Raw genomic sequence first — 26715 nt, 5'->3', positions numbered from 1 at the left:
ATCAGCTGATTGGCTTTAAAAAAGGACTTCTTGACTGGACAAGTGAGGAGTGGCAGTAATGGATTAGGGTAGTTGGCTGGACTGAACCCATTGCTAAAAGGAGTAACACTGCATCATTTTCAGCAGTGGGGGATTATAAAGGGAACAAGTTTTGTTTTTTGCAGACCTACAAAAAAAAGTATCCGTGGCACTGTCCTATGTTGTAATGTGCATCTTTTATATATATGAAAAATGTAATTCTAGAGTTAATCTGAATCTAGATTATTTATTGATCTGGAATAAACTTTGAGGGAATCATATTCACTGCTCACTTAAGTGGAACCTACTGATTGTCTTTATAGGAAGTAGGGAATAATGGAGGGATTTTTCGATACAACCACAGAGAAATGTAAGGTATTTGTTGACATAAACTGAAAGCAAATAATTATGTGACGTAAGTGGGGTAGTGTATTATAGATCTTCTGACCTTAATGGGTTAGGATAATGGATGAATAAGTGAGCAGTAAGCACTAGTGTTAAAGTAATCAAGTCTAATTGCTGCTTTTAGTGGACTTTGTCTCTTTATTTGAGAAGCCTTGGTAAGGATGTTGGTGAACTCCACCTGAACAGTTGCACTCATGCTCCCTCTAATGCTGACAGAGGTGTAAGCGCAGTTTATTTCATTGCCTATAGACTGTGGATATAAGCCTACCATTGGGTGCCTATTCTTGGCTGTAGTCTCTTTCCCAGTTGCTCTCCTGATACTGAATTTAGAATCCCCTTCTTTATGAGAAACAAGAGCAACCCCAAAGCTTGTAACCTACACGCTAAAAATAGAAAGTTTTGATGAAGATTGAGATCATGTATGGGGTTGGGCAGTAACATGGTATCCTAGGCCATTTGAAAATAGCAGTGGTGTCCGTTTCATTACCGTCATGCAAGAATTCTGCTGAGTAATGTGTGCATGTATCTACGAAATGCCTTGAGTGTCTAACGCCACTGTTTGTGTGGTGGAATATGCTATGAAAGTAGCTAGTCTAGTTTAATTAGCTCAAGACGAATATTAACCCTGAGATGGCAGACAACTCAGGCACGCTGAAGTGATGGAACATTTCGGGGTTATCTCTAAAACCAAGGTGTGACACAAACCTTGCCTCAAAAACCAAGGTCTGAACTGAGTTCCACTCATGCAGATGCTCCACCTAAAGACGTTCCCTCAACACAGTTTTTTTGCTGCACAAGACATTTAGAATTGGTTTAGAGAAACACAAGCAAGCCATAGCATTTTTCCCCTCGCAGAATAATGGGTATAGTCTGACCTATTTCCATACTGCTGATGCTGTGGAGATGCAAGACTACACTGTTCGTTCACACAAGCTTTACTTTAGTAACGTCATCTATAATCACCAGGGACACTCGGTTTGATTATGGGGCTAATGGGGCGGACCTTGTCATCAGATGCTGTCTGTCTGTTAACATGCTGCCCATTCAGAGGCTGATTGAACATGTCTGTCTTCATTAAACAGGCAAATTCAACAAGGAAATCAAGCCATATTGAGTGGAGTTGGAGTTAACAGCAGGACAAACTAATTATAATAACTAATAATCAGAACCATAGTGAGCTGATTTGGTCAGACCACTATGTATGGATATCAAGTAATGCATAGTCTTCTTTTCTCGCCTTAACCAATATCCATATCCAAAATCAGTCATTTTTTCCGTAGCCAGTTTTCAAGTCACAACGTCAGGACTTTCAGAAGGGTTTGTTTATTCCAAGCTCGTGAAACTTTATTTAATTGAACAAATACTGTTTATGCTGTGAAGAAAATACATGGAGTTAGAAGAGAGAGCCTTTACATCGTGCGTGACAGATGTCAAGGATATTGCCACGGCATTAGAGTCATTCTGTGTCTTGGTGAATCAGCTTATAAGGCCATTGGTTTCCTGAAAAAAGAAACATCCCGTTTTTTTTTTGAGAGAACTACTAGCAAACAGCTGTTTCATTTGACAGATTTATCTCCAAGAAGCATTAGATGTCCGTGCGATCTTTGACATTTTTTTTATCCTCAATAAAGCATCACAGCAGTGTGCTGTTGCCGAAATAGTTCAAAGCAAGTTTTATCTTAACAAAAGCAATCGTACATTAAAAAGGCAACAGACCACAATCAGAGCAGAGAATCAAGAAATTGTTTACCTTCAGCAGTGGTAACAGAATCATGTGAAATGTTGTTGGTGTGACGCCTGGAGGTTTAAGGATGAGTATCATCCAAGCATACGATGCTGAGCTGTCAAAATCCATGTACATTAGAAGACAAATTAGCTGGCTATCTATAATGGCCACAGCAAAGGTGTCGCTGACATGCTTGCGGGGTCAGAGCTCAACAGGACAGACACATGGTCCAAATAAATCACCAGTTTTTATGGATGGTGTATCAGTAAGCATGCAACTGTCGGGGCTCTAAAGAAGTCGTCAGCTGCTGCGGGGTGTCTTTGAGCATGATGAGCTGCCACCTCGCAGGGCTGTTTGTGGAAGCTTAGAAAAAGGACTTCATCAATATTGTCTGAGCACTCTGCCGCCTGCTGTAGGGAGCAGAACAGAGATTTAGTTGTAGGATTTTGCAGTTGGTATTATCTATTATGTTCAAACATGTTCATTGTCTGAGGTGAGTATAGATTAATTTGTCTTTGGCGGGAAAAATGAAAAAGCGACCTACATAAACATCTTTTTTCGTGACCTCACTGAACCTGCTGTGTTTTCAACAAAACTATCAAGTGTTTTCAAACACCTTTTATACTTGCAGCATTCTCTATTGACATAATAATATACTTTCTGCACAGCCCCATACCATAGCTTCACGCATAGATATTACTTGTCCGTCACTGTCATCTTCCTGCAACCTAAGTTAGCAGAAGTAGTCAGGTAATTTTACGCATGTAAAAGAATCACTTACTGGTCTATATCATTTCTTGTGCAGGCACCATATTTTCCTGAGCTTTAAGATTAATGGATTTCATAATCTTCAGAGTTGGGCTCGCCATTACTGCTATTTTGTTTAAATTTCCAGAAATGTTGAACCACATGTTTAATTCAAGAGCAGCAGCAGTGGCCCCTTTTACTTGTCAAGCCTAAGTAGTGTCTTTTCTACTTATAAGCATCAGGTCACTTTTCTCTTTCGAGGTTCAACTTAATACAGCCTAGAGTGAGAGTGCTGTCTGTCCACTTTGTAAGCATTTTAGGCAAGCAATTTAAATAAATTATTTTATTAATTAAAGTTCATTGCGTAAATTTATGACTGAGGTACTTTTTCATTTGTGGGGGTGAAATAGGTAGGCCAAAGAATTTATTACCTTCACCGAGGAGGTTTGTGTGTGTATGTTAGCAGTATTACATAGAAACTACTCCTTGCGGCGGGGTGGGGTATGACCCGATGAAAAACCCATTGAATTTGGTGTGGATCACGTTTTTTTTTTTTTTTTTTACTTTTATATTTCAAGATATTTTAACTGATTTCATGAGGAATAATCCATAAAATCAGGCATGTTTGAGGACTATTATAAATCTGTAATTTTGAGCAGCTCTTAATAAAAATCCAGATCTTGTGAATTTAAGTGTTTTTGCAAGAGGAATGTTGGTTATGCGCTCTCAGCGCCATTTTAGTTAAATTTACATTTGTTTTTAAGTAAAGGGACATGGGGGGCTGGGACATGCTAATTGATGTTAAAGTGGGCTTATTTTGAGCCTTCGTGTTCTTGAATGAATCCAGTTTTTCAAGTGAGATTTGCCATTTTTACTGTGAGCACCCATCAAAGGGCACTCTGCAAAATGGCGTCGGGAGTGTCACTGGCAAACGGGATAAATGGTCTCACTCAGTACTGTGGCCTTAGCAGATGTAGGCTTCTATCTGTTCCGAAGCATCTCTCTGACTCGGCCCATTGTGTTGTAGAGGAACGGTGAATAGTGTTCTCCAGCATGGGGGAACAATATGTGATTGTTCCCCTGCTGTGCTGAAGAAGCTGTAGGTTACTCTCTGTACCATCGCCAAAGCGCCTGAAGAGAAGATGTACCGCAAAATCGGTTTCTGCTAACTAGCGATTCTTGGAGGTTTAGAGCTCTGCTGTGCCTTTTTTGTGTAGCTGTCGAAGCTTGTGGGAGGAGGGGGCACTCACCCCTTTTTTGGTGAGGAGGCTTTTGTTTCAGTGGAGGGATCTTTCAGCTTATATCATTATTTGAATGTATCGACAGCCTCCAGGCAGAAAAAGCTTAGGAAAGGATTTGGAGTAAAACAACAAATTTGTGAGCATGTCATTTAAGTCCCTCAAGGAGTTTGGTGTTTCTGCGGAACGACTGGGATCAATTTGTAAGAGATGGATGGCTCGTGTCCAAAGGTCTGTCTGTTAAATTGTCTCTACCTATATGTATCTGTAGTGTTATCTTTTTGTCACTGGACTGTGTACTATAGTTGCCACTTTTTTTCTTATTCTTGTGAACTGTGGTCCATCTTGATCCTCTGTGGGTCTTAAAATAATTTACATGCATCAATATCTGTCGTTGGCTGCTGATGTGGCCTCACTATTTCCCGCCTCTTTACCACTGTCAGGAAATATTTACATGCTTGATTTTGTGTTGGATAAAGATCCTTTTAGACCTAGGTAAACTGGTATTGATTGTCTGTCTCAAAGGCTTCCCTCAATGTTAAATGGCACCATTCAGTATTTTAAACATCTTTATCATTGCTGTACTACCCACCATCACCCAGATTGTGGCTCGATATGTGGTTGACAATGCAATTCAGAGTGGTTTACACCATCCATTACTCTGAACAATATATTATTTCAGCATCTACTTGGGTTTAAACATTACACAGTCTCACTGCCAAGGATTTAATGCTCTAGAATCCATTGCAAAGCGCTCATAATGCTTTTTGGGTTTCCCCTTATTTGTGCTAGTAAAAGTTGCATTGCGAGTCCTTCTCTCACAGAATATACTGCTCCCCAAGTGCCTCACATGCCTTGTATGCATTCCTCGCCTTTTGCCGTAAATCACATTCAATATCTAGTATCATGCAACTAGCGTACTGGCTGCTTCAGCTTGAACTGGTATGGTATGTAGCCATTGTTAACGTGCCTACACATGAGTTTACATGTGATCAGGAAGTCGCTGTAGGGAACTGGGCTTTTTGTGAGGGCACACAAAAAATAAAATGGAGAGACATGGTTAAAAGAGGAACTGCACATTACTGAACTGAACATTAGAGCATTGGGAATATATTGTAATCCACCCCCAAATACAATTATGGACCTTTTTAAGGGGCCATAATACGGGCACAATGACGTGTAAATGTATATGAACTATCATAGCTTGATGTTTTTCATTAAAGAAAGTCTAACTATTGCATGATTTAGTATGTTGTGGTTATTGGTTTCACACACTGCCATTGAAAGATGCATGCCCTATTCGTTCACCAAATGAGCTAAAGCTAAATAAAAATGGGTTTGTAATGAACCAAAAGAATGGTTCTAAAACTATAATTAGCTAGTTCCAATGTTTTAATTTTTAAGACAAACAACATGATTATTGTAACAACAAATCTATCCATTTATTTTGTAACTGAGATGAGAAGACCGAACTATAGTTGAACCGGTTTTGTGTTATGTGCTAAGCTTCGGGGTAAAATCCGGAGAATTGGCCACCTTGTTATCTGTTATACATGCACAACACGGCAGGAGGTTCTCTGTCACATTGTCTTTGTTATTGAAGTGTTGGGTCTCCCTGTTGTCCTTGTTGACTTATTGATAATTTGTCAGGTTTGAGTGGACTTGATACAACACCACTGATTGACCCTGAAGAAATGCATTTTCTATAGACACTATATATTAATGTATATTAACCACAAGTGCCTTTTCGCTTATTTTCTCTTAGCAACGGCAGCAAGATGAATGGGTCACTGGAGCATTTGGACCAACCCGACCCCGACTCCATCAAGATGTTTGTGGGACAGGTTCCACGCTCCTGGTCAGAAACAGAACTTAAAGAGCTTTTTGAGCCCTATGGAGCTGTGCATCAGATCAACATCCTCCGTGATCGTACCCAGAATCCCCCTCAAAGCAAAGGTATTGTCAGCTAAAATGTTTTGCCTATAATACATTTTTTGAATATCTAATTGATCAGTTGATAAGTTTACTGGATAAAATATATTCAGTCAAAGCAATAATAAATAAGGAAATCTAATTATTTGTTTTTTACCAGCCATCTGTTATCTGTAGTCCAGAACTACAGATAAACTTAGGGCTACACACATTGCTTTATCTGGGCAAGCACGATACACAAAACCCTCCCGTTGCCACATCGTCCACCATCGCATTTCAGCAAATTACCCTTAGGCAGTGTACAGCCTTACTCGACTGCATACGCAACCATCTATATTTGTGCTTACAGCCCCTTTATTTCAGGGTTAAATAAATAACACCTTTTTTCATAACCCTGCTTTATAGAAGACAAAAAATTGTTTTACGTTGCCATTCTGCTTTAGAAGCAGCGTACAATGAAGGAAGTATTACTCAGATGCAATTTTCCATTAAGCTTTCCATCGATGGGCTCACCTTAGAAATGGTGCTCGAGTTGAGCAATTCAGTTTAGGTTGCAATTAGAGGAGACTGAAGTGGAAGCCTGCTGTCTGCAGAGTGCTGCAAAGTGCCACTGGAAGTGCTCAGTCTCCCGTAGCTAACTGCAGGTGAATAAAGTAAACTGGTTCCCTCATATAACTATCCTGGGTTTACAACATCACCCAAATTTCAATTCCCTTGATGGTTGGAGGACTCACTATGGCTAAAGGCACTAATCCCCTCTTCGGCTTTCATTTGTTGGGACCATGTTTGATGATGAACAACCATTTCATGACCCTGAAAAATGGTTTAGGTTTGTCCTAAACCATTGGCTCTAGCCCTTATCAGCACCTAAGTCTAAAATAGTTTGCACAGACTACCAGAGGGTGAATCCTGAGTGGTTTAATAACCAGGTTAATCAATGATTTTACACACCGAATAGTTTATCCTTATTTTAGGTCTGACTGTGGGGCCAGCCCAAAAAACAACAATGTCCGTGACAGACTGAGTTCGTGACACAGTTGAATCATTCGTCAGTGTGCTGAGTGTTGGACTATTCACCTTAGACGTAGAACTTTTAGGTTGATTCGTTTCGAACTCTGACGATTGTGTTGTCAACCGTGCTGTTAGCCAATCTTACACTTTCAGCTCCGGTGTCAGTTGTTTGCCCAGTTCTTCGTGCCTGCAGAGAACTGCATGCACATTCCTGTCAGGGGTATGTACAGCTATAGCACAAAGTATTGGTGATACGCCGAATTAATACCAGCTGACAGCGATGTCAGCAGACCAGCAGGAGAGACGTTCAGTTGCGCTGTAGGATTTTATAACTGAGCTGTGACCAAGATGCCAACGTATATCTATATTAGAAACGAGACAGTTGAAACTCAAATTGATCTCACCCATACTCCATCCAGCCATATCCTAGGTTTTTTCCCAGTTTTGTATGCCTGTCACCTGCAAAAGACAGACCAACCACAGCACTTCTTCTGAATCATGAGCCTTTCTTGCTTTTATAGTCTCCCTTTTTAGTCACTTATCTCTCATGCTGGCAAACATTGGTTGAAGAGCAGAAATTTACATAGATGTATGCAAAGATGGAACTTTTGGTTCCTGGTTTAAATCTCAATGTTGTACCTTGGTTCTTCTCTTCACCATGGCTATTTGTCCAAAACAGATTTTAATTTATCAGAGCCCGGACTGGAACACACCCTGTGTTCTTTTTCCACACCTACATCAAGACAGCACTTAGATAAACATTATCAGGCTTTTTTATCCAAAAATGTGAACATCTGACATCAAACAATCCTGAATGTGTTCAAAGGTATACCAGAAAATCTCCCAGGTGCTTAATATGCAGTTTGTATATAAATATACAGCCAACACTGAGTAGTTCATTGGGAGGCTAAGGAGTTCAAAGCCTCCTTTTTAAAGAAGAGCCCGCCCCTGATCTCTCTGGAGTGTCAGCTGTGATGGCCTATTGGCATGTTAATGCATGTTAATGTATTCTAATAGATAATCTGGCCCGATCACAGTGGTCTTTGGCTCTTCCAGCCTGTGTGAGGTGAATTAGTTTCAGTGGCACCCCTTACCCATCAGTTTTACTCCCGTCTACCTTTCCCTACTAGCCAAACTCCTGATGGGAGAAGTAATGGCAGGTTTATCAAAGTACAACAACCCAGTGCTATCCGGCTTATGTTTATTTGCATGGCAGATAAAACACCCGTCACCTGCTTTTTATGTCATCAATCTTGCTTTAGTTAGATTTGTTCTTTGAAATTGCTTTAATTCCACTTCCGTTTTGGTTGGCTGTTTTTAGGTCGCATCTACTGCAGGTCATGAAAAAAATCATCTGACAACTATCACGCCTCTCAGGATGGTTTATTTAGCTCCGGTAAATCGGAGGCAGGGCTAAGCGGCAGCAGAGAGAGAGAGAGAGAGAGAAACTCAGCTGGTTGAGAGAGAGAGAAGAGAGCAGCTCGATGCATATTAGAGTTCAGCCCTCCCTGCAGCCTGGGAGCTCCAGTAACAGCATAATACACACTATGTAGGTCAAAGACGCTGCAGTGCTCCACTTCCCCAGCCCAGTGAAACTGACAGGCTGGAACGCCACTGGCAGTCTACTGGGACGGAAGGATGAGAGGCTTTTTTTTCCCTCCCCCGCTTTTTTTTTCAAGCCCCCTCCCCCACTATCTCTTTCTTCCTTTTATTCCTCTTCCTTGCTCTCGCTTCTGCTCCCTCATGTTTCTTTGTGCTGTATTAGGCCCTGATATGTATGTCGGGTGTGATTGGAGCTTTATGCAATGCGGCACATCTCTCCCTATTGTGTTGGTACTGTGCCCTGACTTGCCCAAGCTGTGTTGACCTGCAGACTGTGCAACAGTATGTCCTGACAGCAATCCAACCTTGTTGTCCTCTCTATGGCCAAGTGACAGAAAAGCCTTTAACAATCTCATTACTCCAGTGTCCAAACTACAAGCTACTACACTAGCGATCAAACTGTCGGTGTTAAGAATATCGAGTTACGTTTCTAACATGTGATATGCAGAGAGAATACTTTCATCCATTTAGCTTCTTACCTGCTCTGCAGTAGTTTTTATATTACATTTACTGCCTGTATCGGTTGTGTTTTAATGCTGCTTGCCTCCCTCCTCTCACCTATTGTTTGCAATTGTGCTTTTTTTCTGCAGGATGCTGTTTTGTAACTTTTTATACAAGAAAGGCTGCACTGGAGGCCCAGAATGCAATGCACAACATAAAGACCTTAAGTGGGGTGAGTAAACACAGTATGGGCTGCTTTTAGCAACTCGAGCCCCTCTACATCTCCGGGGGAAGGCTGTGAGCGGTGTGCTGGCCGATTAATGAGCTCCCAGCTCCCCACACGCCCGTATGGCCTGTGAAATATCTCTGCTCCCACTATGTACTAACATCACACCCATACACAGGTATCAGGAAACGGGTGCCTGACCGGGCTGAGGGTAATTCAGGAAATTTACCGTATCTCCACAAAGTAGAGCAAATTATGAATGCTTGTCTGCATCAATCACTGATGCACTTCTACACCTGTTTCCTAAATTCAGAGGTAAAAAGGAGTTCAAACTTTTTTTACCAATGGAATCTGTTGGAGTGAGCATGATCTCTTAATTCCTCACCTGATTTATCTGGTTAGATTAAAGCCCAGTCAACTGGAATAAGTGCAGTTGCTTGTTAAACCTCAACAATTACCAATGTCTATTCACGATTCTAAATTACTCACCTTGCAATCGGTTCAATCTATACCAAACAACTGGTGGCGTCATCTAAATCAATAGCTCAGTCTATTGTCAAACGAGCCACAGTCACTGAAATCACAGGTAAATATTGAACCAGGTTTATAAATGTGTGTAGCGGGCTGAGTATACAGGCCCAGCGTCTTCACCGAAGGACTTTCAATCAATCAGACTTTTCAAATAAAGTGCGGTCAATCTGCTCTCGAACCCCAATTCCCGCTCATTCCATTACTTGCCTCGACTGCAGGTGACCGAGTTTGGTTCGTACGACAGTGGAAAAGCTTGTTTCCCTTTTTTCTCTCCCTTCTGTGCCTTGCTCGCCTTCGTCTGTGACGCTAGCCAGTACCCATACCGAGCAGACCATCTGTCTGCTTCTCTTTAGTGCTCGTCAAAAACAAACCCACCACTTCTCATAAGTACAACCTGCTCAGGCATCTCGCAGCCAGATTTATTTCTTCTTTCACATGGAAGGAAAATGTGCTAAAAATATATTTGCTTGAATTTGTGTGAATTGCCTTGGACAAAAGTGTAAAACGTCTTGCAGTGACACATCTTTTAAGCATCCATTTTTTTCACATAATGAACACGGCTTTAGAAGCAGCAATGAGCTCAGAGATGTTAAGCTGACTTGAATGAGAATTTCCACAGCTCAATGTGTACATGTCTGTAATATTATGGTTTGTAGGGGGTCATGACAAAAGTATTACATCAAAATCTGAAAAAGAAAAAAAAACTATTTACTAGAAACCAATACAGGAATAGCTTTGTCAACCATCTCTTCAAAACATTCTAAAGATGACGAGGTATGTTGACCGGAAGAATCGATAAGATCATTCACAGTTCTGCACTACAATGAGAAGTGAAATTAGATACTAGAGATTTTGATCCCTGCCATCAAGCTACTTGCAGTGGTGAGGGATGATGGTCTTGGAGTGAGAGAACAAATCAAGAAACATAGAGAAATGTATGAAGATGGGTGGAGGGGCTAGTGTGAAGGTATGATATTTTAGAGACCCTGCATACACGGTGATTGTTAACACCTGTTCCTCTTACCCTTTTTTTTCTCAGATGCATCATCCTATCCAGATGAAACCTGCAGACAGTGAGAAAACAAGTGGTGAGTCGATTCATCTGAAAAGCATGGTGACACCAGCTGAAGGATTCTTAATGACGAAAAATTCTAGACAAGAAAATAGTGGTGAGTTTTTAAAAAGAGGCAGGGGCTGGATTGTGTCTATTAAATGCCAAAATGAAACTTGAAAAGGACTTATTTCTGGGAATGTACTAAGGGTTGAGGGGTTGACCAGGTACAGAGGATCTGGAGGACAGCACAAATGGATGATATAGGCATCATTCTAGAGAAGTGGCCACAGGGAAAACAAAGCTGCAAGTGGCAGAGATTTGCTCAAGATCCTTGCACCTTTGGTGAGAGGCAGAAAATGTGTCAGCACGAGGAGGAGTGAGCTTGAACATTGAGAGAGGTGCAAGATTTTGCGCCTGATGTAACTGCTGCTTTCATAGCTTCATAATCGTCTGGCTATAACTGAATTTTTTTTTTGTATCCCTCTGCAGCGGTAGAAGACAGAAAACTTTTCATTGGAATGGTTTCAAAGAAATATGGAGAGAACGAGATCAGAATGATGTTCTCGTCTTTCGGCCAGATCGAAGAGTGTCGAATTCTCCGGGGACCAGATGGTCAGAGCAGAGGTAGGTGTAGGCACTGTGTTCTTGGCTTTGCAGCCAGCCCCTTCAGTGTAGCCAAGAACAAATTCTCATCAAGTATTTTTACAGGCCCCACCCCGCTTCTTAATTTCACCACCCTCAGCCCCCAAAATCAAGTGCTATTCACCTCCACTAGCACCCATTCCATCCCCACAGTCTTCCCTCCCCTCACTGTGACACTCTGCCTCCGAATCTCACAGTGAAGGGCCGCTGCACTCGCGGCCCGGCACAATGGCTCGTTGCCTTGGCAACCGCTGGCTGGTGGGCTCAGCTGGCAGGCGGCTCAGCTCGGCTCCTCCTTTAACGCCTCCTTCATCACACTCCACAAAGGCTGGAATTAGCCTGTCGTCGCATCTCCTACATAATTCTCTGCTGCAAAAAAGCTCAGATAGCGGGCGGCTTCGGGCACGCGTGTCCATGTGTACACGATAAAATCTCATAGCAGAGACAAGGAGCCATGAATTTGGGCTTTTTTTCTGGTAAATTAACGCAGCTTAACCACAATTTGAAAAAAAACAGATATGAATGCAGATCATGCATTTCAAAAACTTGTCAATGTTTATGTATGTGTGCATTTTATGTGTATATAGTCACTGTTTTCACCATGACGCCACATAGTCAAGCCTCTCTGGGTGGCTATTTAATCCGTCGATCACTGTGCTCATGTGACACGTGTTACTGTTCTCCTTGTTGTGTACCTTCTCTGTGTGCTAACCAGTGAGGGTGATTCTGTGTGCTTGGGAGTTGCCATTCTCTGTACTGTAATGTGTTTTTTTGGGGTTCATAACGAGTTGTCCAAACCTTTTGTCTTGTTTTGTTTCTTCTTGTCCCTCCCTCCCTCCCTCCTCCCCCCCTTCCTATTGTTCCCCCCCTACAGGCTGTGCGTTTGTCACATTTGCTACCAGGGCAATGGCACAGAATGCAATCAAAACCATGCATCACTCTCAGACTATGGAGGTACTGTACCCCTTAGCACCTATTTATCACCCCCCCCCCCCACCACCCCTTTACATACTGCTGCCCTCTTGTGTTTGAAAGATGAAGAAGCTGTCAAAGCAGATGGTTGCCATTCATCACAGAGCACAAGATATTTCCCAAACCACTCTTGTAAATTATAAAATTACATTTTCTTATGCAAAATAATCAAATAAAAACCTGAAGCATTGCCTTGCACAAAGTGTTTACAAGACTAGAAAGGATATGACAAGAATTGCCATCATGTTTAAGTTTGGGCTGGACTAAATGGATCTCATTTATTGATTCTGATAATTGTTGAAAGCCTAGCCATCCGTTTGCCATAATCAGTCTATATTTTGGGCCACAGGGAAAATAGCCCACACCATCAAATATAGGTTAACAAAGAATTACTTTAGACTGGAGCAGCCACCCGATTAGATTTCTTCAAAAACTGGGTCCATGTCCTGGTGAAGCCGGTGGAGACTTGTGGAAGTGGAGCAGCAGTAATTTGACAGCTAGCAGGTCAGAGGCTCCCCAGTGAAGCATCAGGCCAGATCTAATTAGGTGCTCAACCAAAAACATAACACTCCTCTCATATAAAATGCAGGCCCTAGTGGTGGTATCGCCTATTCCCCCCTTATCATAACCTACCCAGTTTTCAGCTGCCATGGGAGGTACTGCCAGTGCAGAAGCCATTTTCCCTGTCCAGCCTGGTCCCTGTTTGGCTTTCAAGTATCAAAATACTTTTGCACTGCATGCCTCGTGTCCATACGTTTGTCTCTACCGTATGTGACTGTCTGTTTGCGAGATTGTGTGTATTGTAATGCATTTTTCTTGTTGGTGTCTGCTGACATATTTTTGTTTTAAATGTGTATTTTTTATATGTTGTCCACATCTGTTGTCTGTGGACTCTGTTCAGCTAAAAGTGCTAAAAAGATTCACCGACTGCAGCATTTTCCTGTGCCCCGTATTGGAATGTAGCCTGGCTCAGCTATGCATGGCAGATGTCCTGTGTGTTAGTTTTGATATTGAGATTGTCTTGAGACATAGATGATACCCTCCTTTTTAAACATCCCTTGCAATGACTGCGTCTTTGCATTGGTATATTAACTGTTGAATTCTTCTGTGGGTTTCTGAACCGGTCTGACTCCCTATGTTTTCACTGCTCCAGGGCTGTTCCTCACCTCTGGTGGCGAAGTTTGCCGACACACAGAGAGATAAGGAGCAGAGGCGCCTGCAGCAGCAGCTAGTACAGCAGATTCAGCAGCTCAACAATGCCTCCACCTGGGGAAACTTGGCTGGCCTGGGGACCCTCACACCACAGTACCTGGCTGTAAGTGTTACTCAAATATGCAACCCGGCTGAGCTTCATATGTACAACTCGTGTATTATGCTATGGTACAGGTTTAGTTTCTTCAATATGGGTTCTTAGATTGTACATATAATGAATTTTCATGGGACTCACAAAACACCACGGTAGTAAAAAACTACAGCTACCACTGGACATTTAAACCAATATATACACATAGGGCAATGAGTAATACTTTTAATAAATTTGTGTAAACAGAGTTTGTAGGTGTTAAGATTCACATATGAATAGATCTCAAACAAAACTTAACAAAATAAACGCTTGACAAAAGCAGGATTCTACTCAGTGATGTGTATTTAATCATATCACTATTATGTGACCCTCTTCTTGTTTAATGTTGTTTGAATACCAGACTGCACTGGATGGAAATGCAGAAGCCATTATGTGTAACATACAACCTTGGAGGCTGTAAACTGTAGTCAGTATCCAAACTATTAACTTATGTCATAACTAGAACATAAAAGCACAAACAAGCTACAAAATAATTCAAAAATACCTCCTACTTTACAGACCTGAATAGATCAATTGTCTCAGTTTGGGTTCTGCCTGAAGAAGCCAGGCATGTGATTCACATGTGGCTTCTCTGTATTGGAGCCTGTAAACATGTGACCTTGAGTGTGTTCACAACATAAACAGTTGAACTGTGTGTTTACAGTCAGTGTTTTATTTTTTATTTCTCAGTCACAAGAGACTTAAAGTAATTAATCCCAATATATATATCTGTTTGTCAGTCAGGAACTAATCATTATGTGTGTTATCAGAAGACTCGATATAAGTCAACATTAGGATCCCTTTTTGGCTTCTTCCTGCCACAAATGTGCAGTATGCTTTAATGGCAACACAAAATTGTCTGTTCTGAAATTAAATGATAAACTAGTTAATTTGGTAACCAAGACGTAATTAACATTGCCTTTCTAATTATTGATTTCTTTCATTCCTTATCAACAGTTGCTCCAGCAGGCCACATCTACCAGTAATCAAAGCAGCTTCAATGGTATGCAGAGACTAGGAGGTGAGTTAATTCTTTCAGATTTTTTGGGACTTTGTTCTTAATCTGTTTGCTCGTGTCACAAGCAGACTTCATGTCACCAACCATGTGACTTTTAGTACCATAAATCACATTATTGTCTCAGATCAGTGACGCATAAAGATTCAGAGCTGCTGGATGCAGGCCTTTCTAAAGACAAACAGCCTGCACTTCACCATGAAATTAAGAATCAAAATATCTTGGAGGAAGAATGTTATGCGTTAAGAGCACCATTTTGCTTTAGAAATGTAACTTACATTACATAACAAAATTAGGCTGGTTTGAAATGTGGGCCTTGAGTAAGTAAACTAGCAAGAACCTTTTCTTATTAAAAGGGATATTAAAGTAATGGAGAAATTAAGTTTTCAGTCATATCAGCCAAAATGGATACAAAAAGTTGTTCAGATGTAAATAATGGACCACATTTCCTTACATTTATCTTCCAAATGAAATAAATGAATTAATTATTTTCCAATATGTTCCCTACACCTCATTACCAAGTTTGTACTTTGTTTTGCTTTCTAGCTTCGTTTGTTTATAAATCTAAAATGTCAAATGACAGCGATATGACATAAAAATGTAATGCCTTCCATAAAAACATTAGTACCAAAAATGTTAAACATTTCTTGGAAAACCAAAAGGTACTGCTCACTACAGCCAGCCTTAGCTCAGGGTTATGTTTCCCTTACTTGTTTTCTGTGATTTTACTTGATGTGGCCCTAAAAGTGTAACCAATCTTAAACTGTGACGATGTATTCTTGAGTAGCTGGTTCCCTCCAAGTCTGTGTGCGAAGGTGTTTGTGTGCAGGAACATGAGCGTATTGTAAATGTGTAGGTCATTGATATCACCTTTGTTTGTTCGTCCTCTTAGCGGGTGTGAATCCCCTTCAGCTGCAGAACCTGGCCACATTAGCTGCGGCAGCGGCTGCAGCTCAGAGCTCTGGCAGCCCAAATTCCAACGCCCTGTCTGCAAGTGTTGGAGCCCTGGGAGCTCTGGGCGGTCAAGGTAATTCGTCACCAACTAGAGCTGAAATCATTGTATGCATGTGCTGTACATTCAGGGTTAGGCACCCAAGAGTTGAACCCTGTGGCAGTGTTGATCATTTGTCATTTCAATTGAATAAGATTATTTGGTTATGAATGTGTTCTGCATCCACAGCTTTTGACCTTGTTTATTTGTAATTCATAAATTAAGTATGTTTTCTTGGATTATTGTCACATAATATTAAAATAAAAACTTCTCACCCATTGATATATAAGTGTCCTCAAGTCAGTGCTCCCGCTGCTGTAATGGTACCTACCAACTGCTCTGCAAACATCCCTCACCCGCAGCGGTCATCATCCATTCCTCATTGATTTTATGGGAATTAATTACCCTCATATAAAGCTTTATGAGAGGCCCCATTTCCCTTTTAATCTGGAGCTAGTGTATATACATTTGCTCCATCTGTCTGAGTTTAGCATATTGCTGTTATGCTAATTACCACTCATTAAGAGACAGATTTTAACTGCCCCTTCACTGCTGTTTCCTCCTCATGACTATAACAACTTGTGGCAAAGATGCCAGGAGTTTAAAGTGTTGTTTTGAACAGGAGCTGGTCACGCTTGTAGTAACCCGTATTTCCTCTTTTTTTTAATTGTCTCAACAGGTTGTTCATCAGCCTCCAGCGCTGGTGCTGCTATGAGCACTTTGGCATCGCTGGGCATGCAGGGTCTCACTGGGACTTCTATGGGCCTCAATAGCCTTAACGCTCTCACCAGTGGCGTCAGTGGTGAGAATCTGCTTTATACTAAACAGATCAAATCTACAAAATGTCACCTGTACACTTGCTAACCTGGAAGCTGCATTAAATGATTTTTGTCACTGCTGGATGTACAAGCAGGTAGTTGTTTGCCAAGGGCATATTCAGATGGATGATACATTTTTTTTTTTTTTTTTTTTTAAAACTGTATTTTCTATTCAAACTTAGGCTATATGGCAAAAAGTTAACCTAGCTCAGTATTTGCCAAAATGCAGGGTCATCTGATTGAAGAGGCTTGATTGAGCATAACCTTCTCGGTAAATAAATTAAGCTGTTTTCAGAATTCGCTAGGGACTTTACCCATAGTTTGCCTTTCACACATGCACATCATGGTCGGTTTTCTGCACAGACGAGAAGTGGAGCAGCCGGGTGCAGCAGACAGAGGCAGGAAGTCACGTATTAACTCTGCTGCATATATGTCATGATTTTGTTAACAGAACCCCACATGATGCCGAACCAGGAGATTTTTATTTCCGTCTGTCGTGTTTTAGAGGCATCATCAATCCCCCCACTCACCCGTGTTGAATCCAGTGGGGGATACCCTGCTGTTATCACACATTGACTTCTCCTGGATTTCTACAGACATTATACTAGGAGGCCAGACGGATAAAAATCCATAGAAGCTGCAGTGTTTCACTCGGACATCTGCGTTCACACATGCACCACCTCCGTAGAAAATACGGAGGTGCTGCAGAGTCCAGTGCATGACTGAAAGCAGCTGGAGAGAAATGCCTTTTTAGCAAGGCTGCTGACATAATGAGCTTGGGACAAACCTGACAAGCTAGCTTATCCCGACACAGACAAACCACACTTAATCTCTGTTCAGACCTGGTATTAACTTCTGTCCTGAGAGATCTGATTACAAATGGACACCTCCAAGTTCATCTGTTCACACCCGTCATAAAATGTGTCCTCTGTGACCACTTGTGATCAGATCCCATTTCCCAGCTTTATATGCAAATAATCATGCCGGGAAGAGAAGATGGAGGTGATGTCTGTAGATCTACTATAAAGGATTTTCCTAAATTAAAAAAATCTATAAATCATTATGCAGTGGTTAGTGTTGATATCCTGGTGGTTGCCATAAACAAATCAACATATGGGCACTGAGAAGCGTAAACATATTTTTGATTCATTGTGAAACTGTAGTTGGGCCAGAGGATGTCATTCTTTTCACGGTGTGAAAAGTATATGGAAAAATGAGTCCCAGTCCACCACCCATTGTGGCTTGAATGATCAGATCTTAGGACGCATTTGGTGCGTTCAGATCTTAACCTGGCGCTGATCACTTGTGATCTGATCACTCAGGGCAGATGTTGATACCAGGTCTGAACAGGGTCATGAAGACAAACCAGAATCTAGATAATAGACACTGTAGGAGCATTAACCTTTGGACTGAGTAAATACATCTGACAAAACATGAACGACAGGTCAGTAACAGCTGGTGGTCTGGTGGTAGATGACCACACACATTCTTTAAGAACACTAGTTTTTTCTTTTTTTCTTAGGCAGTGCAGTGTCAGTAGTACAAAGACAGAGAAAAACTGAGTTTTGGTGAATCCTGTGCTTCACTTGTCAAGTCTTGGTTGCCTGTCTACCTCTTTTGTTGATTTACAAGTATTTTCACACATATTCACAACACAACACATAAGTGATTTCTTTATTATCAGATCAATCTTACTTATTTACTTATCACACCCGATGAGTTTATGTGCAGAATGACAGACAAATGAATTCTACAGTCCTGTGTCCCCTTCTAAAGTCTTAACAACTTGAAGGTTATATTTCTGAGTTTGTCCTTCTGCCCCCTTGTGGTGAAAATCATTTAATGCAGCTTAAGTACATGTTAGATATTTTACAACTTGCACCAGACATCTGTGATTGTACATACAACACATTCATTTGATTGTGTTCCACAGGTATGGCGGCCATGAACGGTGGCCTGGGAGCCTCCATGGCTAACGGGTCAGCAGCCAGCTCCATGGACGCTCTGACCCAGGCCTACTCAGGGATGCAGCAGTACACAGCCTCCGCTCTGCCCTCCCTCTACAGTCAGTCCCTCCTGCAGCAGAGCATCGCTGGGAACCAGAAGGAAGGTGAGCAGATCCTCAGCACGTACCGACACACTCTGGCTTCACAGATTTACATTGGCTGCATGAACACATCTTATTCAGATGTGTTCTACATAATTTGACTTTTGCATTGATAAGAACTTGTTCATGTGCCTTTTTTTAAATGAAATCTAACTTGAGTGTTTGGTTTTCTTACCAAATGGAGTAGGTCCAGAGGGCGCCAACCTGTTCATCTACCACCTGCCCCAGGAGTTTGGGGACCAGGATCTTCTGCAGATGTTCATGCCTTTTGGAAATGTGGTCTCTGCCAAAGTCTTTATTGACAAACAGACCAATCTGAGCAAGTGCTTTGGTAAGTTTTAGGCCTTCTGATTACCTACATATTATGACTGAGAATACTTACCAGCGTGGAGCATTGGGTCACGAATATTATCATGGTGCCCTTTATAAATGTCTGGATTTTTTACAGGTGTCCATTTTGAATAATGCAGTGACAGCAATAATGAAGTGCAAGCGACAGCCCTGCACATTTTTCTTAGAAGCAGTGTATTCAAAGTGTGACACACAGTATTGAAGAATCACATCTCTAACATATTTTAAGACCTATAGAAATGTTTTTTTTTCCGACATGATGTTGCAGACTATATAAATAGGTGAATATATTACCTCAGAAGTAGCGTCTGTCTGGGTGATCAATGCTTGAAAATATGCACAAACAAATCAGTTCTCAGTTGAAAAATTGCTTTTGTTTCTTTCTCTGGTGGTTATCCAGCAAAAACCCTACTTGTATCCATAACATTTGTTTGTTTTGGTGTAATTTTACAAGAATGTTTGGTTGAGGGCGTATTTATTCCAAAGCAAGACGATGCAGAGTTATACAGAAGTACACGCATTCACACTTGATAAACACTAGGACGGAAGGGATGAAAATCATATGATGAAAATCACATTTTTCCCTATTTCACTTCAGGGGAAACTGGGAGGTAAAATATATACGTCTGTGGCAGCATCAACTGGTTTCCGGACATTCTTGCTTCACTTCACATGTATTTTATTCATCTTTTACCTTGACGTCCTCAGGGTTCGTCAGCTATGACAATCCAGTGTCCGCGCAGGCTGCCATCCAGGCCATGAATGGTTTCCAGATTGGAATGAAGAGGCTGAAGGTTCAGCTGAAGCGCTCCAAGAACGACAGCAAACCCTACTGATCCTAGCCCCGGGGCCTTACCCCCTTCCCGGCTCTAATGCTAGCACTGCTAGGGTAAGTTCACCCTCCAGCCAAGGTCACCACAGCAGAGACTCAGTGGGGCAGGGGGAAAGGAGCCCACTACAGGAGGGAGACTTGCCCTATTACAAAAAAATGGTTGCAATGATCGTTCCACTTTTTACTGTCATTCCTGCGGTCTGATATTTTAATGTGTATAATTATTTATGACTATCACTGGAGTCAGTGTTCGCTGGAGGTATTTTGTGTCACTGTATTTTAGTGGAGAGCATCAGATGTGTTTCCATGCCATTTCATTGCCTTCAGGTCAAGTTTGACAGGTTGACTAAGGATCAGTTGTTGTGTTGAAGGGCTGAAGCCCCCAGGCCATGCAGACCCCGGGCCCAGAGCTTCACCCTTTGTTTGGCTTGTGTCTCGTTTGTCTCGTGAAAATGTCTTCACTCTCAATCCTTCAGTCTTTGTCTCCTTCCCTCTATCTGTTGCTCACTCGTTCTCTCCCCTCCCTGTCGTTTCATTATCTAGGCCATGCAGAGCTAGGCTACATCTCTATCTCTCTATTAACAACCTCTTATAGTCCTTCCATCCATCCTCCACGTCTCTCACAAGGGACTGGCCCTGGATGGATCTCTTTGGGGGACAAGTATACAGTTTGCATGTTGCAGTCTCTGCCCATGCGTCCCTGGTGGTGTCATTTCCTTAAATCTGTGTATTGTTTTTGTGTGTCGGGCGAGATAGGGGTGGGTTTGTTTACTGCACTGTCCTTTACTGTATGTGGTGATTGTTTTTGTTGGTTTTTGTGCCTCATGGCTAAACGATTCTTGTGCCGTGCCCCTAACTTTCTCTTCTCCCCTCTTTGTCTCCTCTTTCTCTCTCTCTCTCTGTCTCTCCTTTCGTGTTTTTGTTCCTTTTTTTTTAGAACAAATCTCCATGCCTGTTTGCTCATCATTAGCCTAGCATGTCTTCATGATGTTGAAAGCCAAGCCAAACTCCTGGCCTCATCATCCCACCATTGTCTGTGATGTCTCTCTAAGCTCGCCTGACCAATACCTGGCCACCCACTGACCCTTGACCTTAGTTCAACCTGATTTTTTGTTTTTCCTGCATGAATATTTTTTGTTTTTTCTCTGTATAGAAATGTGATAGATGGGAGAGAGGTCAAGCTAATCAATGTGAAAACTTACCTATGTTTAATTCATTTAAGAGAACTTTTTTGTGTTTGCGAATGTGTAAAAAACAAACCTGTGGGATTCCTTATTTTAATTTTGCTTTTTTTTCTCAGTTTTTTTTTAAGTTGCTTTCGTTTTACCTCTCAGTAAACTTCACTTGAAAGTTGAATACAGGGATTGGCACACAGCTGTGCTATTCGGTGCCATTAGCAATATGTTGGTTTAAAAAAAAATAAAAATACTTCAGACAACTTTCCAACACTTTTAAAAGTCTGACCAGTAAAACCCCTCAGTGCTCTGTGATGATCTCTACATTTTGCGAGCAGTGTGAAGATTTACACCCAGGCTATTAAAAAATTATTGTTTTCATTTACAAAAAAATATCCAGTGTATTTACCTTTTTTCTTTTGAACTATCGATGGCACAATAACAGGTACATTTGCTCTGTTTAGAGAAATGACTACCTACATGAGTCAACTTTTTTAGAACTGATTCACAAATAGACAATCTGTGGTTTAAATGCACACTTAGATTACCTATATTTTATACCATTGAATCTATAGAAGTTTAACTAACAAGACCCAGGCAAAATGTTGGGTTTTTTGTAGATTATGTTGTAATGTCATCTGTGTCGGGGGGTTCTTCAGTGTATTACATTTATAAAGAGGACTAAATCAGTTGTAAAATCAGCATGACCATTTAAGGGTCATTTCTAGAAAATTAAAAACACTGAGTAAATGATTCCTCTGCATTACTTGTAATTTCAACTTCTTGGGGGTGGGGGGGAAGTACTTTTTTTTTTTTTTTGTCACATTTTTGAGTATATAGGCAATTAATTTTTTTCTGCATTTAAAAACTTAAAGTGTGATTTTCCATGGTACGTCTGGTTGACTTTCTGTGAATTTCTCATTAATAATTGAATTAATGGATGTTTCATTTTGGTTTAGTTCAGATGCCTCATGTTGAAAGATGATTTACAATGTCTGCTAATCACACAGATGACAGACATGTGTTTTTTTTTCTTTGTTTTGTTGTTAAAGTGCCCATGTGTCAAAACTCAGTGTTTTTGATTTCACACATTTCTCATGTAATATTTCATGGTTCTCCTAACACGCATGCACACTGCGACACACAAAAACACTTTCTGTCATTGCTAAAGTGGGAGCCCCTGAAGGAAGAGATCACCCGGACACAACATGCGGCCTGTGGGTCTCTGCACATTTATTTACACACACACACACACACACACACACTTGCTTTTATTTTAGTTTTTTGCAGATTATTCTTTATGTGACTTCCAGTGTAATGTTTGAGTCGTACACCGCAGTATGCACAGCACATTAACCACTAAACCACTAAATCGACCACAAAAGTGTTGGTTTACAAATACATTCCATTTTTTTCAACACAAAGTTTACAACTTTTTTTATCAGGGTGGTATTTTTGTCTTGTACCACCATTCTGGTAAAATAACAACCACTTCAGCCCCTAAGGGAAGGGTTCCCTAAAACTGCGTACCTGATGACGCTTAAGAGTTGTCAACTCAGGGGTTTTTGTGTGTGTGTTGGTGAAACTAAGACACAGCATTTTACGACACAATGCACAATTGTCACGTTTGTCCTTATTTCAGTTTGGATTTTTTTTTCCTCTCAAAATACATAAATGTTCCAAAAAAAAGTCATAGAAAGGTACCAAATTTTAAACAGTGCTTGAGGAAAGTGTAGTTTTGTAAGGGAACGTTAAAGCACAATTTGTGGGAGCTAAATCACTTTTTGCAGGATGTTGTGTGTGATTATAATCCCAAAAATGTCACGGTACCACTGATTTCACTTTTGAATAATGGGCATGTGCTTTTTACAGTGTTTTTTCTATCCAAATGCAATACAATATTCAAAGTGCCATATATACGTCTATAGAAACTGCCTACACATTCTTATTAGGCCTTGGTTTAGAGATTGCTGCAGTTTGCCGTTTTTTCTTGTCTATTTATGCCAGTGTCATTAAAGCGCTTGTCAACTGCTCGTGTTCCCCCCTCGCCTCCCGCTCCTCCCCCACTCTGTGTGTTGAGTTACTGGTAAATGTGTATTGTGATGTACTTCAATTTGAACAGTTGGTTTGAAAAACGTGTAGATAAAACAATAAACTTCCCTATACATTTGAAGGCCGAGTGTGAACACATGTATTATAAGAAACTCACCGATCTGACATTTTGTTTTTGGGTGCTGTTGGTCATAGACGACGACTTTGGGATCCATTTCTAACATCTTAGTGATTTAAAGTCGTGTAGAAAACGAATGCAGGTCTTTATGGACATGCAGTATATGTTGAAGTGTACCTGTGAATGAATATATATATTTAAAAAAAAGCACAATGTACAGTCCACAGCGGTCCCGACAAGAACTTGACTCACTTCAGGGGCTTCCATCACAAATCCCATTCGAGCTCTAACAATCACTTAATTCTTCTGTTTTCATATTCTCAAGTGCTACTTTTATTTTCTTCTTTGACTTTGTGGTAGCTTTGCATCACTAGATATTGTCCTGATCCAAAAGAAGAGAGAAAAAATATCTTTCCTGTTTATTTTCTTGTCTGATAATAGGTAAGACTTTGTTCATGTTCCACCAATAATTTAATGGATGTTTTTTCTTGTCTTGATGAAAGCCAAAGTGGGTGCATCTTGATGTGATCTGTCATACACACAGTAGTTATTCTTTTTTCTGTTCAGTCAATATACATTTTTGAAACTGGGGGGGGATTTGAAAAAGATAAGAAATAAAAAAAGACCTACACAGGCTTTCCAATTTCTACAACTGGTTGTTCATATGTATTTTGTACCAGTGAAGCTTTTTATATTGGAAATTAAAGGATAAAAAAAATCTATATTGGGAAAAAACGTTGTCTGGCCTATCTATGTGGCCTCGTCTTGACCATGTCTCGAGTTCGGGCTCTTGGTGGCGTCAAGCAATTTTTGTTTTGTTTTTTGTCTCTAAAAATATAAAGATGCCTGATTTTTGGTTTGACTTGGATCTCCACGTGTTCCTCACACTTCATCAGTTTTTTTTAGTGGTGGGGGGGAGGGCTGGGATCCAATAAATCGTGGTAAGTTTCCTGTTAGAATTTGTGCTGTCCACATAGTTTAATGGTCATCGGGATTTCGACAACTTGTGTGGATAATTGTCTTAGTTGAAGAGTTAACTGTTTAGTTTGGAGCCTTGCTTTTTTTCTGTGTAGAGATTTCTGTTTGTTTTTTTCCCCATAGAGGTGTGTAGCAGAAAGACTGTGTTCCTTTTTTGGTCAATGTTTGTTCACGTGTGGTGTGTTTCTTTGCCTCTGTCTCCAAATTAAACCATTTCCCCTAATATGGTCTGTGTGTCTTTGTGCGTCGTGCTCGTCCAGTGTTTGTTAAAGACATTTTACAAACCACCCCCCTTCCCCTCCCTAGTGTGTCCTGTCTCACTGACGCATTTCTCTCGCCATTCTTCTCTTTGCTCCTTTCTGATCAGGGACAGGTGGGGGGGGACAGATTCATGTTACAGTCCCTAGTGTCTCATAGGCTGGGTGGGGGGGTTTATTAACAAAATACCAAACAAATAACCAGCTTGATAAAACCTCCAAACAGAAATCACAAAATCATCAGTTTTCCAGTAAAATGAAAGATGTTTAAAATTGGTGCAGAGAATTGTGAAGTCTTTACAAATTGTGGCTTATTCACGTGCCTCAGCTACTTCAGATAGATATTTCTACGACCTTCTAGAATTAGCTTTTACCATCTCTTGGTAAAGAGCAGGTAAATGCCTTGGTTATTTCTGTTGGCACAAATAAATCCTCACGTCACCTTTAAACAAGATGAGACATGTTACGCAACATGTTACACAACCATGGTGGCAGAGCCGTGGCAGGAGTGGCTGCATCTCTACTCCTTTCATTACACACCGTTTCCTCTGTTGTGTAACACTATCTGTGATGTTCTTTAAGATGAAGTCACTTTGAACAGTATTATATACTTATTTGTCAACAGCCCGATCAATTTGATTTTATGGTTAACCAAGGACGTTTGTCAAACAAAAAACTAAAGACCAAATGTTTCTGTTATCTCTTAATGGAAAAAATACATTTACAAAACATAATGCACATTACTTGAACATGTGCACCTGTGAAGTTTATCAGGCCCTCTCACTCCCATCTTGTGGCACTGGTCCTGTAGAGACCCCATCCCAAAATCCAATTTCAACACATTCTATGTTTTGATTTGTTCACTTCATGTAATGCTCTATGCATTTTATCAAACTTTTCGACATTCTTTTCTATTCTTGTCCAGCAGATAACACTTTATCACAGGAGGAAGGCTACAAGCAAACATTGTCTTCATTTTCACCGACAGTTTTTCTTGTCTATTTTCTTTAATAATCAAGTGATAACTATAAATGCCTCCTTACGCTCAAGTTATAATATTCAAATAGTTTCTGTTGATTAGTATCTGAACAGCAGTTTAACCCTCGAATGAGTTTACTGTCACAGAAAACGGTGAAACTAGCAAAAAGTCACATTTGAGAAGCTGATTCCGTTATGTTTATTTTTAGGGCCAGAGCACTTACAAGCAGTGACAGACAGTGAGGACCTATCGAAATTGTAAGGATTATGGGCATGGTAAAATGGCTCAACGGTGACCCCCGAGACTAGACTAAAATTAAATTGAATTAAATGAATCCTGCGCAGAAGCCAACTGCGCACTCATTTAATTTTGTTATTTTACATAGTGTAAGATATTGTACAACGAAAAGGGGGTTGAAGTTCTGCCAAATTTAGGGGTTCAGTATCTTGCCAAGGACACTCCGGCATGCAGATGGGGAAGAGTGAGATTTGATCCCCTAACCTCCTTGTTGAAGAACGACCTCTCTACCGCCTAGGCTACACCTCCTGCTCATTCTCATTAGAAATTAAGCACATTGAGAAGATGGACAAATTATTGTGTGTGTGTGTGTCTGTGTCATTCTATGCTTTTGATTCACGTTTCAGAGAAAACCCTTGTATTTTCTATTTTACTACATATATTTGACAGCCTTACTTAAAAGTTACATTTATATTTTTGGATTTTAGCTACTGGATGATTTAACATGCTTTAAAAACCTATTGTTAGAGAATAACCCAGTAGTTTCCAACCTTGGCTACTGATGCCTTACATGAATCACAGTGTGGGACACATTTAATTTAATATAATTCTGAAAATTCATGCAAAACCTAGTTTAAATTCGGTGATCAAATAAATGACATATTGTTCCCATCAACCAGCACAAGGAGTAAGGGTCACTATTACTCATTAATCAAATCAAACCTCCGGCCTGAAACCTCTGTTTCACACAAGCCTTTTGATTTAAAAATATATGAAACAACTGACAGCAAATCACGGGTTATATCAGCGGACATTTAGGCTTAAGTGATGCCGTTTCGAGTCGAACATGAATCTCTTGCGAACACCACACGAGTAGAATGGATGCATGTTGGTATTTTTCTCTAGTTTTTTTTACGT

General features: G+C 40.7%; 1 protein-coding gene across 9 annotated transcripts in view; it reads left to right on the top strand.

Annotated features, from left to right (window-relative positions):
- Window positions 1-24547, top strand: part of LOC133955172 (CUGBP Elav-like family member 2) — a 30204-nt gene extending 5657 nt beyond the window's left edge. For 3 of the 9 annotated variants that reach the window (XM_062389863.1, XM_062389866.1, XM_062389870.1), the window contains exons 2-13: window positions 5900-6090; window positions 9270-9352; window positions 10917-11046; window positions 11421-11555; window positions 12448-12527; window positions 13699-13860; window positions 14845-14908; window positions 15795-15929; window positions 16573-16695; window positions 18645-18821; window positions 19003-19149; window positions 19878-24547. In XM_062389863.1, coding sequence (XP_062245847.1) covers window positions 5900-6090; window positions 9270-9352; window positions 10917-11046; window positions 11421-11555; window positions 12448-12527; window positions 13699-13860; window positions 14845-14908; window positions 15795-15929; window positions 16573-16695; window positions 18645-18821; window positions 19003-19149; window positions 19878-20005 — 1555 coding nt within the window. In that variant the 3' untranslated portion in view covers window positions 20006-24547. The remainder of the gene's footprint in view (window positions 1-5899; window positions 6091-9269; window positions 9353-10916; window positions 11047-11420; window positions 11556-12447; window positions 12528-13698; window positions 13861-14844; window positions 14909-15794; window positions 15930-16572; window positions 16696-18644; window positions 18822-19002; window positions 19150-19877) is intronic. The other 6 variants (XM_062389868.1, XM_062389871.1, XM_062389867.1 and 3 more) reach the window with 4 other exon arrangements.
- Window positions 24548-26715: the final 2168 nt, after the last annotated feature.

The sequence above is a fragment of the Platichthys flesus genome, chromosome 6 (genome assembly GCF_949316205.1).
Source record: "Platichthys flesus chromosome 6, fPlaFle2.1, whole genome shotgun sequence".
NCBI lineage: Eukaryota > Metazoa > Chordata > Actinopteri > Pleuronectiformes > Pleuronectidae > Platichthys > Platichthys flesus.
The sequence above is the reverse complement of the archived record's forward strand: the minus strand, read 5'-3'. Positions and strand labels throughout refer to the sequence as shown.